The 19608-nt window shown below is 46.1% G+C and overlaps 1 protein-coding gene across 1 annotated transcript in view; it reads left to right on the plus strand.

Moving 5' to 3' along the window:
• Positions 1-3931: 3931 nt before the first annotated feature.
• POU2AF1 (POU class 2 homeobox associating factor 1) overlaps positions 3932-19608 on the plus strand; it is a 74323-nt gene continuing 58646 nt past the window's right edge. The window contains exon 1 of the mRNA XM_066605602.1: positions 3932-4063. Coding sequence (XP_066461699.1) covers positions 4048-4063 — 16 coding nt within the window. The 5' untranslated portion in view covers positions 3932-4047. The remainder of the gene's footprint in view (positions 4064-19608) is intronic.

Below are 19608 nucleotides of genomic sequence, written 5' to 3' on the forward strand. Positions count from 1 at the left end.
GAGTGGGGCGAAAAAAAAGACTTTTTTTTTACAAAACATTGGTGCAAATTAGGATTTATGTCAGTTTTATGGCACAAACTGGTGCAAATTGTTTATTAAATGTGGTCTACAAACCTGGCACAAATGCACTAATAAATTGATCCCATTTGTGGATGCTCAGAAATGACATTTTGACATTTAGAGCCATTGACCATGTGCTTGAAAAAGTCGGGTTGCGACGAAATGCGTTGCACAGTTATGTTTAAATTGGAATAAAGGAAGAATTTTCTTTCATGAATTACATCCGTTCCCTGGAGTATATGTTTAACCCTTAAGGAGCGCTGGATTTTTTATCTTTTTTTGGAGGAATTGACTGATCATTGATAGATTAACTAGCTGCCCTGACGCCTGCTGTAGGGCACATTCCTCTGGGATTAGTAGTGGGCTGGTGGGGCAAATGGGATAATCAAAAGAGTAGTTCTCCTCCTATGCATTTGAGTAAAATGTTCAGGGTTAGCAATGTTTTTTGCAATTATTCAGCACCATGTCACCAGAAGTTTATTGCAATGCTTTATTTTGAAGCGTCCCTTAAATAGACTCATATAGACACGGTAGGACGTACTCTCTTTTCCACAACCTGGCTGGGTGTAACCTTGGTTTAAGGACCACTCCATAAAGTTGTACCACTGTTCTATAAAACTTCTTGTTCAGCTACAACTTCTGCATCATTCTGGGGTGTCCGTCTTATAAACAGTCATTGCCTTGAAGTGTCATGTCATGTATCTGGCTAATCTTGGCACAAGTTAGCATTTTGTGGGTGTAAGGTTTATTTAAATCTCCTTGTGCTCATTTCCTCCTGAGCGGCAATAACTCTTAATTGGAAGATTCTATCTCATATTATTTATATATTATATTGCTTGGCAATGTATTGCTTATTTTGGCTTATCTGTGGCCTAAAGCTCAACTGTGGTAATGTTTCTTCCTCTAACCCAAGTGCCAGCAGGTCTAGTATCTGTTACCTCTATGTCTGCAGAAGGGATTAAGGAGATGTGCTGCTGATTATCACCTTACAGCAGCTTGTTGATAGATCATGATAGTGCATAGCAGGAACAGGTAGAGGGGTTTTCTGAGACCTTAGTAAAAAAAAATCATGGGTTTAACGTGGTGTAAAATAAAGAAAAAATGGATATTCACCTACTCCAGTGGCTCCTTGTCCAGCATTGGAGTCCCATGCTCACCATTAAGAATCCAGAAGAAACAGCGAGCCGTCATGTGTTGTACATTATACACATGACTGATCAGCCAATCACAGACTTTAGTAGTGATTCTAACATGGCCACTCAAGTCTTTGATTGGCTGAGGGGTCACATGCACAATGTATGGCATGTGACCGCCCACCACCTCTTCCAGATTCTGAGCACCCCCTCTTCCTTCTCTTCCTCCACCCCCTCCTACCACTTTTAAGGTACCAGGTCTCCAACACTGAATAGGGAGCAAATTGGGCAAAGTGCTTAACACACTCGTCAAAAAATGAAGCACCTAGAAGAGTTGTTGGAATCAAATAAAGCTTTATATGTGTGATTGTAATGTTGAAAATGAATAGAGTTGTGGCATGACCTGTCTTACTATCTGAGGCCCTAAAAGTCTTCCCTCCTTGCCCTATAAGAAGGCTCTCAGAGGCAGCTTGTGTGTAGTGACCTCTTCTTCTGCTTGTGTAGAGCTTGTTGACCACTAGACGCCTCCACAATGCAATCAAAGAGATTTCACCCTGTTAACAGAGCTTCAGAGGGAGCACATTATTGGAATGCGAGAAGCTGGATAGACATATAGATGAATTGCCTGCCACCTGGGCTGTTTCAACCAGACTGTTAGAAGGTTTTGGGATCAGTGGATGCAAGAAGGCACGCACACAAGGCGAAATGTATGCCCTCAACAGACCACCAGTAGAGATCATCGTCTGATCATCCAAAAAGCATGAGCAGCTTCAACTGTTTCATTGTCCACCATCGTTACAGGCCCCTGTGTTTGTGCAAACTATTTGCAGACACTTGGCCAATGGACATTTGGTCTTATGGCCCCCATTCCGTGTACCTTTGACACCTCTGTTTGCAGTGGTGTCATGAACGACAAAACTGGACTGCTGTTATGAATGTAGCTAGGTTGTCTTCAGCAAAAAATCCATGCATAGTTTGGGCACTGACAATGGCTGTGCTCATGTCTGGAGACCTTGCTGTGGAGCGGCACACTGCCCCCACTGCTTATGTAATGGTCTGGAGGGCTATCGTATACGACAGTTGGTCCCCCTAGTAGTGATATGTGGGATGACAGCTCAGAAATATGTTCAGGAGATCCTGCTGCTACATGTGTTTCTCTCATGGCGGCTAATGCTCAGCTGCGCACAGCAGGGGTGTCACAGGAATGCCTCCACAACATTGCCACACTTATGTGGCCTGCCCGGTCACCAGATTTATCAACAATAGAACAAGTATGGGACCATGTGGGGTGCCAATTTCGACCACCTATGAGTTTGCATGATCTAGAGGCTCTGTTACAGCAATTGTGGACCAATATACTGCAGGATACCATACAGAACCTGTATGTCTCCATGCCCACCTATATCTAATATTACACCCAAGCCAGAGGTGGCCTAGCAGGGTACTAGAGCCTCCATTCCTTCCCGTATCACATGTTGTATCCAAGCTAGAGGCTGCCCAACAGGGTACTAGAGTCTCCATGCCCACCTGTATCACATCTTGTATCCAAGCTAAAGACGGCCTAACAGGGTACTAGAGCCTCCATGCCCACCTGTATCACATCTTTTATCCAAGCTAAAGACGGCCTAACAGGGTACTAGAGCCTCCATGCCTGCCTGTATCACATCTTGTATCCAAGCTAAAGACGGCCTAACAGGGTACTAGAGCCTCCATGCCTGCCTGTATCACATATAGTATCCAAGCTAGAGGTGGTACAACAGGGTACTAGAGCCTCTATGCCCACCCTTATCACATCTTGTGTCCAAGCTGGAGGAAATACAACAAGGTACTAGAGCCCACCTATATCACATCTTGTATCTAAGCTAGAGACAGTACAACAGGGTACTAGAGCCTCCCTTCATGTGTTCAGTTTTCTGCAATAAATGATCCTTTTGCTCTGATATTGTAATCACTTATATCAACCTTACAATCACACAGAGAAAGTTTCATTCGATTCCTTCAAGCTGCTTCATTTTTTTTTACAATGAGTGTATATTCCTATTTAGTATATATAAAGGCTATTTGGTACACAACACGATAAAAGTACCTCTACCTTTCAGCAATCTACATTTTAAATGGTATTGATATCACATGTGTATTTTTTTTTACTATACTTAACATATCAGATCTGAGTTATCATAAGCTTGTTTCACGTCTAAATTAAGTTTCACTAAACTGCTATCTGGCAAGCGTCATCTTAAAAGAAGTAAAATAGAGAATGTTTGAGGTTCAGTGAAGCATGAAGCCCCCGCAGGTGCTTCCTTACAAAACTAGTGTCCTTAGGGGCATGAATCAAAAACAAAGCGATTAAGAAGAAAAAAGTTGATGTTTGAATTTAATTTGAGAGCCGTTAAGTTTACATAACTAATAACTTATATTCAAAAATAATGTACATTTCACACTATATTACAAGGGGGAAAACTTAAGAAAGTCATGAATGAATAGACTAGGGTTACGCACGTCGTTACCGCATCCATTGACCATTGATTTTTCTTAAATACATAATAGCCGATTTAGTCATCGCCGGTATAGCTATCATTCTGAACCTGAAACTTATCATCTACACAAGCCATAGGGGCTAAGACTGAAGATGATTTCCTTTCATGTGTGTCTTTTCTTTGACACATATCTTGTGGTCATGTGATGATGACATCTACAAATCGGGCACTTGGGGTTATAAAACCCTGAGGGAGACATCCTCTCTTTTAATTGTTGAACTGCTTTTTAAAGGTGAAAAAAGTTCCACGCTGAAAGCATTCAAACAGCCAAACTGTCTACTTCAAAGAAGAAAAACTCCAACTTGCTGTCGCAGAACATGCACTGGCAAAAATGTAAGTTTCTTTTCTTTTATGCTAAGAAAGCTGAACATTATAACTATCCTAATAGCAAAAAAAGTGCAAACTCGAAACAGCAGAAACATGTTATTCAACTTTTTTGCGAAGTCCCCTATACAGTCAGAACATAATGCATTAATAATACATTTAGGAATCAGCTTTTATTGTCTAAGCATTACCTTTCAATGTCTTTCACTTATTCCCACCACAGATGTTAAATATCAATTAGGCTAATGTTTAGAAAATCTCGAAAAAATTGAATGGGTATTATTGTGTTAAATGTAAGTTTGCTGTATATATAATTGTGTCGATATTATATATGTATTACTGTAATAAAATTGTAAGTAATGGTGGACAGCTGTTACAACTTCAGATGCATATGGGCTTATGATCCTCTACTAAAAAGGACCTATATTTTAGTCCTGGTTAGCAGCAAAAATGAAGGAAGATGGACTTGAATCTGAGCCGTGTCTCCTTTGTCTTTCTTTTTTAAGCTCATCATTGCAAGAAAATTGTCAGAATTTCTATATCGGTCATACAAATTCATAGAGCCCATGATGAAAAGCAAAGACAACGTACAACAACGTATAGCGAATTATATGTTTTTAGCTTCTGCTGTTGGTATAAGTTGGGAGAATTCCACCTCATGCCAGTTGCCTCCCATGGATGCCGCTTTACAGGCATACAGTGGCTTATATCCACTATTGACTCTCATCATGAAAAAAGCATATTGCATGAGATATATCTATTTATCGCATTCAGGAAAGTACATCAAGCTATACTTTCCTATACTGTTAAAGGAAAGTTCTGCCAGGTCATTCTTTTGGCATATGCTAGATGCACCGAGGCCTACGGATATATTCGGTATGTTCGCCAGGAGGCTTCCTAGTGCATAAGCGCATTATTCTCAGAAAATATAATGTGAACAGAGCCGTAGGGCGTATTTGCACTCTCTTTTAGGGCTTTTTCACTCGACTGTGTTTGCACGCGCAAAACACAGAGAATAGAACCCATTGATTTCAATGGGTTGACTTACGTGAGCGCATTTGGCGTGCGCATTTCAAGCATGCTTTATCTTCCTGCATACTTGCGCAACAATAGCCTCATAGAAGTCTATGGGAGGAACGCAAATAGGCAAGGGGATGTGTGAAACACTACACAAAACCTGGGGAAAACAACACATCTGGACCTCATTAGGCTAATTAGCTTTTTAATCCATGGAAAGTGTGTGGCACTTGTGACTGTGAGTTGTCCCTGCATGCGCAAAAAGTACAGTAATATGTGCAGACACCTGCACAAATGTACGTCACCCAACCTCATTCATGCACAAATACATTGCGGTGACCGATTTTGCACTTAAGGCTCATGTAAAGGGGCCCTTACGTATGTATTTCTTTAAGCGTGTAATACGGGGAGCTTAAACTCCATTGATTTTCCGCAAAACAAATCCACCCGTGGACATTGGGCCTTAGGCTCCTTAGTGGCATGTAGTAGGACTCAATACATGAAATCATGCCATTAAGTCAGACCAAAAATGCTACCATTATACAGTTGGGGCGAGATGGAATTTGGCTGCTCACAGTAGCATATTACCCTTTCTGTCCAGGTTTCGGTACTATTAACAGCAACAGTATTGTTGGCTGCGATTTATATTTGCAGTCACAAATACCAGAACCCAAATGGAAACCCGAGGAACCTCATTATAAGTCAATATCGACATCTTCAGGTCAAATAATAATCCCCCCAAAACATCTGCAGGGAAGGGGTTGTTGGAAACTTACATTTCCAGCCCAACTTGAACAACTGACTAAGTTAAAACATTTTCCCACATGGAATAGGAAGAAAAATCACCAGTTAGGGTACAAGCAAACGGCTGCTCTAAAAGTTTCACCCCAGATTCTCGGATGCAACTTCCATGAGACAGCACTTAGACATCCCATCCATGTGCTGTCGGATGCACTGAATACAGTGTATTGGTATGTGCTATTCTCATCCACAAATTGGAGAATAAGAAATATTGCGATTTATTTACTTAGACTTTCAGTCCGAGTTAAAAAAAAATCCAGTGTGCATACCCCCATTCCATTTCAGGCCTTTCAGCTATCTTTGTATGCGCAGTATACAATCAAACCTCTAGTTTCGTTGGTAATCCGTCTGAAAGCAATTGTCCAAACTTGAAACCAATGAAACTAGAGGCAATTATTTCCATAGGAATCAATGTAAATCCAATTAATTTGCTTTTGACATTCCAATTTTCTGGGGGGTGGGACAGGGGGCTTGAAATATAAGCCCTCCCCGAAAATAAGCCCTAGCTACAATACATGGAAAAAAAATTTACTCACCTCGCAGGCAGCGTTCCCGTCCCTCTCACGGCTCTCCAGGTGCTTCTTCCGTGTCGGCTTCAGCGCTGAAACACCATTCTCTTCCTGAATACCCCACCTCCAGGAAGAGAATGCTGTAATTGGCTCACGACCGCAGCCTGAGCAATCACAGCCAGCGCTTGATGAGCCAATCACAGCCATTCAATGAATGACATCATTGAATGGCTGTGATTTGCTCATCAAGCGCCAGCTTTGATTGGCTGAGCCATGGCACTCCTGAGCCAATCACAGTATTCTCTTACTGGAGGTGGGGTATTCAACCCATGTTACCAGGAAGAGAATGGTGTTTCAACACTGAAGCCAACACAGAAGCCTGCTGGAGCGCTTGGAGAGCCGCAAGAGGAACGGGGACGCCACCTGCGAGGTCAACTAGACCAGCAGCGAAACTAGAAGCAGCCAGCAAAACTGGGGGCGAAATCCTGGCTAGAAAAATTGGCAAAGCTGGCAACCAGCTAAAGGAGAAGACGACAAAAGTAGAGGCTTACTGTATATGTAAGATTGTGATTCACTGCCTAGGACCACCCACTTGATTCCTTTAACCCAGGATGAGCAGGGATATAAATGAATAAATTGCAAGTTTTACTAAAGCTTTTCCCATAACATTATATATCAGTCTGCTCAGCTCCTCCTGCTCTATAACATGATGCCTGCAGATCAGACACCATGCTCAATGTGACAGATTCCCTTTTAATACATTACTTTTGTAAGGACCCTTTTATTCTTAATGAGTAAGAGAGCTAACAAAAATAAGTAATCCCTGACAGCCCCTACAGTGTTGCTTCTGGAAAAAACAGCAGCTATGTTTTTCTAATCCCGTATAATCCCTAGAAATAACAGCATTTAAAAAACCCACTTCCAAAGGTTATATATTTTTCTAAGATACCGAGTGAAAAAAAAGTTTGCGGTACTCATGCGAGTTATTTATTTCGGTGAGTGCTGGTATCGTGGGAATGCATGAATCTATCATGAACGCACAGCACCACCAAAAATATGGACCTCGTATTTTATAAAAAAAGGCTAAAACTAGGAGTGGTGCCGACATCCATCTCTTTTGGACTCTATATATTTATCTATAACCTAGTTTTGAGGGAGCAAGGGTGGTTCCACATCTGCGTTGGAACCTCTTGTCACACAACATACCAAAAGAAAAAACGCTGCATGCTAAAGGCAGGCAGCTGAGCAGAAATCGAATGGACCCCATTGTAGTTAATGGGGTCCATTCGGCGCTGTTCAGTTCCATCTTAAGACAGAGCCTTCGGCCATGGAGATTCCCCTCTTCCTGAACAGAGCAGGAAATCAGAACCCAACAGCAGATGTGAAACCACTAGAGATGAGCGAACGTACTCGTCCGAGCTTGATACTCGTTCGAGTATTAGCGTGTTCGAGATGCTCGTTACTCGAGGCGAGCACCACGCGATGTTCGAGTTACTTTCACTTTCATCTCTGAGACGTTAGCGCGCTTTTCTGGCCAATAGAAAGACAGGGAAGGCATTACAACTTCCCCCTGCGACGTTCAAGCCCTATACCACCCCCCTGCAGTGAGTGGCTGGCGAGATCAGGTGTCACCCGAGTATATAAATCGGCCCCTCCCGCGGCTCGCCACAGATGCATTCTGACAGAGATCAGGGAAAGTGCTGCTGGTGCCGGAGCTGCTATAGGGAGAGCGTTAGGAGTTATTTTAGGCTTCAAGAACCCCAACGGTCCTTCTTAGGGCCACATCTGACCGCGTGCAGTACTGTTGAGGCTGCTTTTAGCAGTGTTGCACAATTTTTTTTTTTTTGTATATCGGCTGTGCAGAGCATTGCGTTCGCAGTCTGCAGTCATTGTACAGAGTATAGGGCCAGTACTGGTGAGGCAGGGAAAGAGATATTCAGGCTATATAGGCAGTGGGCTTTTTCCAAAAAATTGGGGAAAAATACTATATTTGGGCTGCCTGTGACTGTCTTCAGTTTACTGCATGTCTGCTGGGGGTAGTAGTCCTAATTAATACGCAGCTAAGCGTTACAGCAGGCTTGCGCAAAATTGTTTCCTGGATCTGCTGTCTCTGTTACATCAGCGCTGTCATCCCGCCAGAGGGAAAGAGTATACATAATACTATACGCTGCCTACAGTATCTATCTGCTTGGGGTAGTAGTCCTAATTAATACGCAGCTAAGCGTTACAGCAGGCTTGCACAAAATTGTTTCCTGGATCTGCTGTCTCTGTTACATGATCGCCGTCATCCCGCCAGAGGGAAACAGTATACATAATATTATACGCTGCCTACAGTATCTATCTGCTGGGGGTAGTAGTCCTAATTAGTACGCAGCTAAGTGTTACAGCAGGCTTGCGCAAAATTGTTTCCTGGATCTGCTGTCTCTGTTACATGATCGCCGTCATCCCGCCAGAGGGAAACAGTATACATAATATTATACGCTGCCTACAGTATCTATCGGCTGGGGGTAGTAGTCCTAATTAATACGCAGCTAAGCGTTACAGCAGGCTTGCGCAAAATTGTTTCCTGGATCTGCTGTCTCTGTTACATCAGCGCTGTCATCCCGCCAGAGGGAAAGAGTATACATAATATTATACGCTGCCTACAGTATCTATCTGCTGAGGGTAGTAGTCCTAATTAATACGCAGCTAAGCGTTACAGCAGGCTTGCGCAAAATTGTTTCCTGGATCTGCTGTCTCTGTTACATCAGCGCTGTCATCCCGCCAGAGGGAAACAGTATACATAATATTATACGCTGCCTACAGTATCTGTCTGCTGTATCAGCTCAGCATTTTAAAAAAATAGAAGCAAAATACTTAAGGCCTACTACTGGCCTTTGGCCACTTGGCTGCTTCTGCACTGTGAATTCCACTAGCTCAGTCATACGCACCTACGTCTCACTGCAGGCGTGCGCAAAATTGTTTCCTGGCTCTGCTGTGCGTTCCGTAAGGGAAGTCAGCCTCCAACCACAGGCCAATAAGTGGCACATTTAATTACAGCGTTCTGTTTCTGCACTACTGGTAATACAGCATGCTGAGGGGTAGGGGTAGGCCTAGAGGACGTGGACGCGGGCGAGGACGTGGAGGCCCAAGTCAGGGTGTAGGCACAGGCCGAGCTCCTGATCCAGGTGTATCGCAGCCGACTGCTGCGGGATTAGGAGAGAGGCACGTTTCTGGCGTCCCCACATTCATCTCACAATTAATGGGTCCACGCGGTAGACCTTTATTAGAAAATGAGCAGTGTGAGCAGGTCCTGTCGTGGATGGCAGAAAGTGCATCCAGCAATCTATCGACCACCCAGAGTTCTATGCCGTCCACTGCTGCTCCTCCTTCCTCCCAGCCTCCTCACTCCATTACATTGACACATTCTGAGGAGCAGGCAGACTCCCAGGAACTGTTCTCGGGCCCCTGCCCAGAATGGGCAGCAATGGTTCCGAATCCTCTCCCACTGGAGGAGTTTGTCGCGACCGATGTCCTTCCTTTGGAAAGTTCCCGGGGTCCGGGGGATGAGGCTGGGGACTTCCGGCAACTGTCTCAAGACCTTTCAGTGGGTGAGGAGGACGATGACGATGAGACACAGTTGTCTATCACTCAGGTAGTAGTAATTGGAGTAAGTACGAGGGAGGAGCACACAGAGGATTCGGAGAAAGAGCAGCAGGACGATGAGGTGACTGACCCCACCTGGTTTGCTACGCCTACTGAGGACAGGTCTTCAGAGGGGGAGGCAAGTGCAGCAGCAGGGCAGGTTGGAAGCGGCAGTGCGGTGGCCAGGGCTAGAGGCAGGGCCAGACCGAATAGTCCACCAACTGTTTCCCAAAGCGCCCCCTCGCGCCATGCCACCCTGCAGAGGCAGAGGTGCTCAAAGGTCTGGCAGTTTTTCACTGAGAGTGCAGACGACCGACGAACAGTGGTGTCAACCTTTGTCGCGCCAAGATCAGCCGGGGAGCCACCACCACCAGCCTCACCACCACCAGCATGCGCAGACATATGATGGCCAAGCACCCCACAAGGTGGGACGAAGGCCGTTCACTGCCTACGGTTTGCACTGCTGCCTCTCCCTCTGTGCCCCAACCTGCCACTGAGATCCAACCCCCCTCTCAGGACACAGGCACTACCGTCTCCTGGCCTGCACCCACACCCTCACCTCCGCTGTGCTCGGCCCCATCCACCAATGTCTCTCAGCGCACCGTCCAGCCGTCGCTAGCGCAAGTGTTGGAGCGCAAGCGCAAGTACGGCGCCACGCACCCGCACGGTCAAGTGTTAAACGTGCACATAGCCAAATTTATCAGCCTGGAGATGCTGCCATATAGGGTTGTGGAAACGGAGGCTTTCAAAGGTATGATGGCGGCGGCGGCCCCGCGCTACTCAGTTCCCAGTCGCCACTACTTTTCCCGATGTGCCGTCCCAGCCCTGCACGACCACGTCTCCTGCAACATTGTACGCGCCCTCACCAACGCGGTTACTACCAAGATCCACTTAACAACGGACACGTGGACAAGCACAGGCGGGCAGGGCCACTATATCTCCCTGACGGCACATTGGGTGAATTTAGTGGAGGCTGGGACAGAGTCAGAGCCTGGGACCGCTCACGTCCTACCCACCCCCAGAATTCGGGCCCCAGCTCGGTGGTGGTATCTGCGGCGGTGTATGCTTCCTCCACTAAACCACCCTCCTCCTCCTCCTACGCAACCTCTGTCTCGCAATCAAGATGTGTCAGCAGCAGCACGTCGCCAGCAGTCGGTGTCGCGCGGCACGGCAGCACAGCGGTGGGCAAGCGTCAGCAGGCCGTGCTGAAACTACTCAGCTTAGGAGAGAAGAGGCACACGGCCCACGAACTGCTGCAGGGTCTGACAGAGCAGACCGACCGCTGGCTTGCGCCGCTGAGCCTCCAACCGGGCATGGTCGTGTGTGACAATGGCCGTAATCTGGCGGCGGATCTGCAGCACGGCAGCCTCACGCACGTGCCATGCCTGGCCCATGTCTTTAATTTGGTGGTTCAGCGCTTTCTGAAAAGCTACCCTTGCTTGTCAGACCTGCTCAGAAAGGTGCGCCGGCTCTGCGCACATTTCCGCAAGTCCAACATCGGTTTCATCTGCCAGTGCACCGACTGCTGTGCGACGTGCCCACACAGTGGAACTCTACGCTCCACATGTTGGCCAGGCTCTATGAGCAGCGTAGAGCTATAGTGGAATACCAACTCCAACATGGGTGGCGCAGTGGGAGTCAGCCTCCTCAATTCTTTAGAGAAGAGTGGGCCTGGTTGGCAGACATCTGCCAGGTCCTTGGAAACTTTGAGGAGTCTACCCAGATGGTGAGCGGGGATGCTGCAATCATTAGCGTCACCATTCCTCTGCTATGCCTCTTGAGAAGTTCCCTGCAAAGCATAAAGGCAGACGCTTTGCGCTCGGAAACAGAGGCGGGGGAAGACAGTATGCCGCTGGATAGTCAGAGCACCCTCCTGTCTATATCTCAGCGCGTTGAGGAGGAGGAGCATGAGGAGGATGAGGAGGAGGGGGAAGAGACAGCTTGGCCCACTGCTGAGGGTACCCATGCTGCTTGCCTGTCATCCTTTCAGCGTGTATGGCCTGAGGAGGAGGAGGAGGAGGAGGATCCTGAAAGTGATCTTCCTAGTGAGGACAGCCATGTGTTGCGTACAGGTACCCTGGCACACATGGCTGACTTCATGTTAGGATGCCTTCCTCGTGACCCTCGCGTTACACGCATTCTGGTCACTATGGATTACTGGGTGTACACACTGCTCGACCCACGGTATAAGGAGAACCTTTCCACTCTCATACCCGAAGAGGAAAGGGGTTCGAGAGTGATGCTATACCACAGGACCCTGGCGGACAAACTGATGGTAAAATTCCCATCCGACAGCGCTAGTGGCCGAAGGCGCAGTTCCGAGGGCCAGGTAGCAGGGGAGGCGCAGAGATCAGGCAGCATGTACAGCACAGGCAGGGGAACACTCTCTAAGGCCTTTGACAGCTTTCTGGCTCCCCAACAAGACTGTATCACCGCTCCCCAGTCAAGGCTGAGTCGGCGGGAGCACTGTAAAAGGATGGTGAGGGAGTACGTAGCCGATCGCACGACCGTCCTCCGTGACGCCTCTGCCCCCTACAACTACTGGGTGTCGAAGCTGGACACGTGGCCTGAACTCGCGCTGTATGCCCTGGAGGTGCTTGCTTGTCCTGCGGCTAGCGTCTTGTCAGAGAGAGTGTTTAGTGCGGCTGGGGGAATCATCACAGATAAGCGTACCTGCCTGTCAACCGACAGTGCCGACAGGCTTACACTCATCAAGATGAACAAAGCCTGGATTTCCCCAGACTTCTCTTTTCCACCAGCGGACAGCAGCGATACCTAAACAATACGTAGGCTGCACCCGCGGATGAAAGCATTGTTCTCTATCACCATCAAAAATATGGACCTTTTAGCTTCATCAATCTGTGTATAATATTCATCCTCCTCCTCCTGCTCCTCCTCCTGAAACCTCACGTAATCACGCCGAACGGGCAATTTTTCTTAGGCCCACAAGGCTCAGTCATATAATTTTTCTAAACAATTTTTATACGTTTCAATGCTCATTAAAGCGTTGAAACTTTCACCTGAACCAATTTTTATTTTAACTGGGCTGCCTCCAGGCCTAGTTACAAATTAAGCCACATTAACCAAAGCGATTAATGGGTTTCACCTGCCCTCTTGGTTGGGCATGGGCAATTTTTCTGACGTACATTAGTACTGTTGGTACACCAATTTTTTGGGGCCCTCGCCTACAGTGTAATCCAATTAATTTTTTGCCCACCTGCATTAAAGTAGACGTTACATCAGCTGTGCTGGGCACTGCAATTGGATATACAGGTGCTCCCCGACTTGCGAACAGGTTCCGTTCCGGGAGCCCGTTCGCAAGTCCGTTTTGTTCGCAAGTCGAACAAATGGTAGTATGGAGCGGGATCGCGGGTGGATCCCGCTCCATACAACGTCGGGTGCAGGCTGTTCTTACAGCGGGCACCCGGCGGCAGCAGTTCCGACGAGCCACGCCGCTTGTCGGAACTGTTAACACTTTAAATACCGCTCTAACAGTGGTATTTAAAGTGTTAACAGTTCTGACGAGCGGCGCGGCTCGTCGGAACTGCTGCCGCCGGGTGCCCGCTGTAAGAAACAGCCTGCACCCGACGTTCAGGGGGCCCGTACAGCGTCCCACGATGAGATCGCGGGACGCTGTGTGGTTGCTAGGCAGCCGGGGACCTCCTGAAAGGCCCCAGGGCTGCCTATGCAGAGTGCCTATCAAGCGCACGGCTTGCTAGGCGCTCTGCATTTCAGAAGACCCCCGGCTGCCCAGCAACCGCGATGTGACCGGACAGGCTTCTATCAGGCTTGATAGAAGCCTCTCTGCTCCCTGCACAGCATGATGTAATGCCGTAGCATTACATCATACTGTGCAGAACAGATAGTTCGTATCTAGTGAAATTCGTAACTCGAATGTTCGCAAGTCGGGGACTATCTGTATTTATGTACCGCCGGTGGATTCCAGGGAGCCACCCATGCTGTCTGTCCACACGGAGTTGTAACTGCATGTGTCCACTTCTAAAGAACCCCAGTCTGACTGGGCCATGCAGTGTGGGCCGAAGCCCACCTGCATTAAACATGACATTACCTCAGCTGTGATGGGCAATGCAGTGGGATATATTTATGTACCGCCGGTGGCTTCCTGGCACCCACCCATACAGTGTGTCCACACGGACTTCACAATAGGGAGTTGTACCTGCCTGTGTCTATGAATTAAAAAGCCCGGTCAGGTTGGGGCATGCAGTGTGGGCCGAAGCCCACCTGCATTTAATCGGACGTTACCTCAGCTGTGATGTGCACTGCAATGGGATACATTAATGTACAGCCGGTGGGTTCCAGGGAGCCACCCATGGTGTGGGTGCACACGGAATTCCCATTGCGGAGTTGTACCTGCCTGTGACTATTTATAAAAAACCGCGGTCTGACTGGGGCATGCAGACACCTTGACAGAATGAATAGTGTGTGGCACATAGGTTCCCCATTGCTATGCCCACGTGTGCAGCTCCTGATGGCGGTGGCACAGGATTATATTTCTCATTGCTTCTGTACAGCATTGTGGGCTATCGCCCCGCCCCTTTTAAAGAGGGTCGCTGCCTAGCTGTGCCAACCCTCTGTAGTGTGTGCCTGCGGTTCCTCCTCATGGCAGACGCACTTATAAATAGACATGAGGGTGGTGTAGCATGAGTGCAGCTGAAGGCTGCGCAGGGACACTTTGGTGTGCGCTGTGGACACTGCGTCGTGCGGAGGGGGGGGGGGGGGTTGGGCAGCATGTAACCCAGGAGAAGTGGCAGTGGAGTGTCATGCAGGCAGTGATTGTGCTTTGTTGGAGGTAGTGTGGTGCTTAGCTAAGGTATGCATTGCTAATGAGGGCTTTTCAGAAGTAAAAGTTGTTGGCAGGGGGGGGGGGCACTCTTGCCGCTATTGTGGCTTAATAGTGGGACCTGGGAACTTGAGATGCAGCCCAACATGTAGCCCCTCGCCTGCCCTATCCGTTGCTGTGTCGTTCCCATCACTTTCTTGAATTGCCCAGATTTTCACAAATGGAAACCTTAGCGAGCATCGGCGATGTACAAAAATGCTCGGGTCGCCCATTGACTTCAATGGGGTTCGTTACTCGAAACGAACCCTCGAGCATCGCGATAATTTCGTCCCGAGTAACGAGCACCCGAGCATTTTGGTGCTCGCTCATCTCTAGAAACCACCCTTAGGCCTCATGTCCACGGGGAAAATCAGGCCCGCTACGGATTCTACATGGAGAATCCGCAGCGGGTCCCTCCTGCCCCGCGGACATGTGGGCTGAAAATAAGAATTAACTTACCCGCAGCGAACCGGGCAGATCTTCTCTTCTTCACGGCCGGATCTTCTTTCTTCGGCTGGCGGATGTGCTCGGTACGCCGGCTGCGTGCCGCGTGCATGCGCCGGGCACATCCGCCGGGTCGAAGAAAGAAGATCCGGCCATGAAGAAGAGAAGAACTGCCTGGTCCACTGCGGGTAAGTTATTCTTATGTTAGGTCTCCCGCGGATCCAGACGGCTTCCATAGGCTTCAATAGAAGCCTGCGGGAGACCCGCACGAAAATGGAGCATGTGGCGTTTTTTTTTCATGCTCCATTTTTTAAAATTCCCTTTTATTGACCATCCGTGGGTATTTATCTACCCGCGGGTGGTGAATGCATCCCTATTGGGTGCGGATCCGCGCGCGGGTGATCCGCTGCGGATTTAAAATCCTATTTTGGACATTGGGCCTTAGGCTCCTTAGTGGCATGTATTAGGACTCAATACATGAAATCATGGCATTAAGTCATGGCATGATTAGGCCTCATGTCCACTAAAAAAATACAATCCGCGCAGATTTCTGCAGCAGATTCCGAGCGGATTTGCTTTAAATGGTATTTTATTTTCATGCGGATATCCGCACCTATTGATAGCAATGTGATAGCAATGTGGCCAATCTGCGTGGAATCCGCAGTAAAATGGAGCAAGCTGCGAATTTTTTTCGTGAGAGAAAAACGCAAATCCATTAAAATGCTATCCGGGAGTGCAAAATTCAATTTAATTGACCTGCAGATGCCCAATGATTTCCTATGGGCAAAATTTCACCTGCGGAATCCGCATGTGGAATCTGCAATTCAATTTTGCTAGTGGACATGAGGCCTTAGGCCCAATGTCCATGGGCAAATTTGAATTGCGGAATCCGCGCGGGGCACCCACGTGGACGATCCACAGTTCAAGCCACCCATAGGACGACATAGGCGTCCGCAGCTGAATTAAAGCATGTAGATTTGTTTTGCGGATCTTTTGGTCCTGAAAACAAATTGCAGCATGCTCCATTTTGCTGTGGTTCCCGCATGGACAGCTTCCATTGAGGTCAATGGAAGCCATCTGAGCGCGGCCTGTCTGCAATTGAATTACGGCCGGGCCACAGATTCTGCGAGAAAACAGGAGATTAAAAAAAAAAAACTTCTACTGCACATGTGCGCCACCGTGCTTCCACTCATATCTGCAATGAAAAGCCAGACAGGTAAGCACTGTCCTCGGCCGCGGGTAGGGTCAGATTTCGCTGCAGGCTCCTGCATGTGAAATCCGACCCGACCGTGTGCATGATACCTTAAAGAAACATTCGCTACCTACAGAAGTCATGTTGAGGCCCAAAGCTCTAGTATAAAATGAAAGCCGTTTCTCAAGGTGTTTTAATCTATAAATATAAAGACGAAAGCCCTCACTGACTCACTGACTCACTCACTGACTCACTCACTGACTCACTCACTGACTCACTCACTGACTCACTGACTCACTCACTGACTCACTCACTCACTTACTCGCCAAAAGTTCTCCAACTTCCCGATGTCGTAGAAACATGAATTTTGGCACGAGCATAGATTATCTCCAAAATAGGAAAAGTAATTGGGTCCCAACTCGATTATTCAATTCTAGTGCAAAAGAATTGGCATCGAAATTTAACGTACATAATCTAAATTTCTCATTTCTCTATGTCATAGAAACTTAAAATTTGGCACGCACATTGAATATGTCATAAATAGGAAAAGCTAATGGGTCCCAACTTGATTATTCAATTCTATGCGCAAAAGAATTAGCGTCCAAATTTTACGTACGGAATCTAATTTTCTCACTTTCCGGTGTCATAGAAACGTGAAATTTGGCACGAGCATTGATTATGTCATAAATAGGAAAAGCTAATGGGTCCCATCTCCATTATTCAATTCTATGCACAAAAGAATTAGCGTCTAAATTTTACGTACATAATCTAAATCTCTCACTTCTCAATGTCATAGAAACATGAAATTTGGCACAAGCATTGATTGGGTCATAAATATGAAAAGTTAATGGGTCCCAACTCGATTATTCAATTCTAAGCGCAAAAGAACTAGTGTCCAAATTTTATGTACGGAATCTAATTCTCTCACTTCCTGATGTCATTTTATATAAAGGAAACGTCACATGGTTACCTCCACGTGGTGTTTCCTGGGTAACGCAGAGAACTATGCAAAATGGTGAACATATGTTTTTGCGGTATCTCTAAAGTAACCACGGCTTCAGAAGATTTTCCATGTGAACACCAGATAAACACCAGCACCAAATTAACTCGGGCGAAGCCGGGTATATCAGCTAGTATTGTATATGTGCTTTAATAATTCAAAAGACAATAAAAGAAAAGATTAAATGTAAAAATTAAGAATAAAATCTCAGTCCACAAATCGAAGAAATAATCACAAACAAGCCAAACAAGAGATACAGTGCTAATATGATGTAAACATCACCATGTGTTTTTCACACTGGAGAGTAAACTGTATATTAGATATTTAGGGCCCAAAGATCTTACAACTACTAATCCTCTAAATGATGAGTAAATTGTGAATGACTGCATCCTTAGGGCTCCCACCCACTTGCGATTTTTTTTCCTTTGCGTTTTGCGTTTTTTCTGAAGAGCAATTAGTATAGAATGTGTTCTTGTCCATTTGCGTTTTTTTTTTCGGTCCGTTGCAATTTTTCACATAGGAACTGTCAGTTGCATATGTGTCCTTATTTTTCTCTTAATGCACCCATGAATGTCAATGGAAATTAACGGAAAAGGCGCGAATAAGGCGCGAAAAATGCCGCGAAAAACGCACGGAAAACGCTGTGTTTTTCACGCACGAAAATGGCAAACGCAAGTGGGTAGGCGCCCTTAAACTAGAGGCCAACCTGACATTGGATACAATCCAGTAGTTGTACGGAACTCCAATCCATTGGGAGGTGTATTACCTGATTGCTAATATGATAAAGATATTATTCTATAGTAAGGTACCATGAAGGTATTTTCACACTGCAAATGTTATTACAGAATTTGCGCCAAAATACACTTACAATATCCTATGCATTTCAATGGGAAATCTACTTGCTGTCTTCACGACACAGATTTTTCCTACGTAGTCGGTGGAAAAAAGAATCGATGTGTCACTTCTTACGGTGGAAATCTGCATCGGAAATTCCACACAAGGATTTTGCCTATTGACAAGGAGTATATCTGTGTGCAGATCTGTGGCATACAGAGGGGCAAATCCACAGCAGAAATACGCAAAAACAGAACATGCCCTGAGCCTTAGCTCAGTTGCAGCATATAGAATTGCTAACTTGGGGGCATTATATGTAAGTGTTTATACAAGACTGACTTTCAATGCTTCAAATATATCCATTTTTATGATTTTCTAAAATAAAAAAAAAACTGTAATGGGACCTTGAATTACAGGGTGTTTCTAAAGAAAATGATGTAGTTGGGATTTGCTTGACTAAAAAGGCTTCATTCAGATTGCGTTTAATACCCTGTTGGGGTTCCATCCCAGCACCCCATTTGGATGGCTGAGAACGGCATCCAGACTGTATCTTGTATGAACCGCAGACTGCTATTAGGAAGACAGAGATCAAAGCTGCAAGATTTGGTCTCTGTTTAGTAGGTCTCCGTTGGATTCTGACATTTTGGCCGGACGGAATAACGTAACGGGTTTATGGATGGAATAATGGTGTTTCAAACTCAATCTGAAGTTAGACTAAGAAGTTTATTATAGAACTGGAAGTAATTTCAGACCAAAGAAACAAAATCCTGTAACTGGTAGTTGTGGACGTGATGTACGAGTAACCATTATCATGTAGTACAGAACTGTCCAAGCCACACATTCTTTATAGTAGACACAGCCATGTAATGCGATGTTCTTTTATTTCCATAACCTATTGTTTAAATCACGTTTTCAAGTTAAACTTTTAGACAAATCTTTATTAGAATTTTTCTTAGTATTTTTCATGTCATTATCTATACTAGAAATATTGATGACTCAAAAAGAGGAAAATAATAAAAAAGTATCCACCGAAAGATACAAAATTTATAAACTTTATTGAATACTAGTTCAAACAGTAATTAACATGCACAAGACGTTTTCAAAATATCACAAAGAAAAAAAAATGAATGCATAGTAAATAGATAAATAGTATTAGCAAACTGTCTTTATGGGGCGAATGGCTGTCCACTTTGATCACACCCCAAGTGCATATTATTGCTGTGCTCACACTGACCACTAATAATACTGTGACACTTCCTGTTCTGTAGAGAAAACTTTTTTAGCAGTCATCTC

This window comes from Eleutherodactylus coqui, chromosome 6 (genome assembly GCF_035609145.1).
Source record: "Eleutherodactylus coqui strain aEleCoq1 chromosome 6, aEleCoq1.hap1, whole genome shotgun sequence".
NCBI classification, from domain to species: Eukaryota; Metazoa; Chordata; class Amphibia; order Anura; family Eleutherodactylidae; genus Eleutherodactylus; species Eleutherodactylus coqui.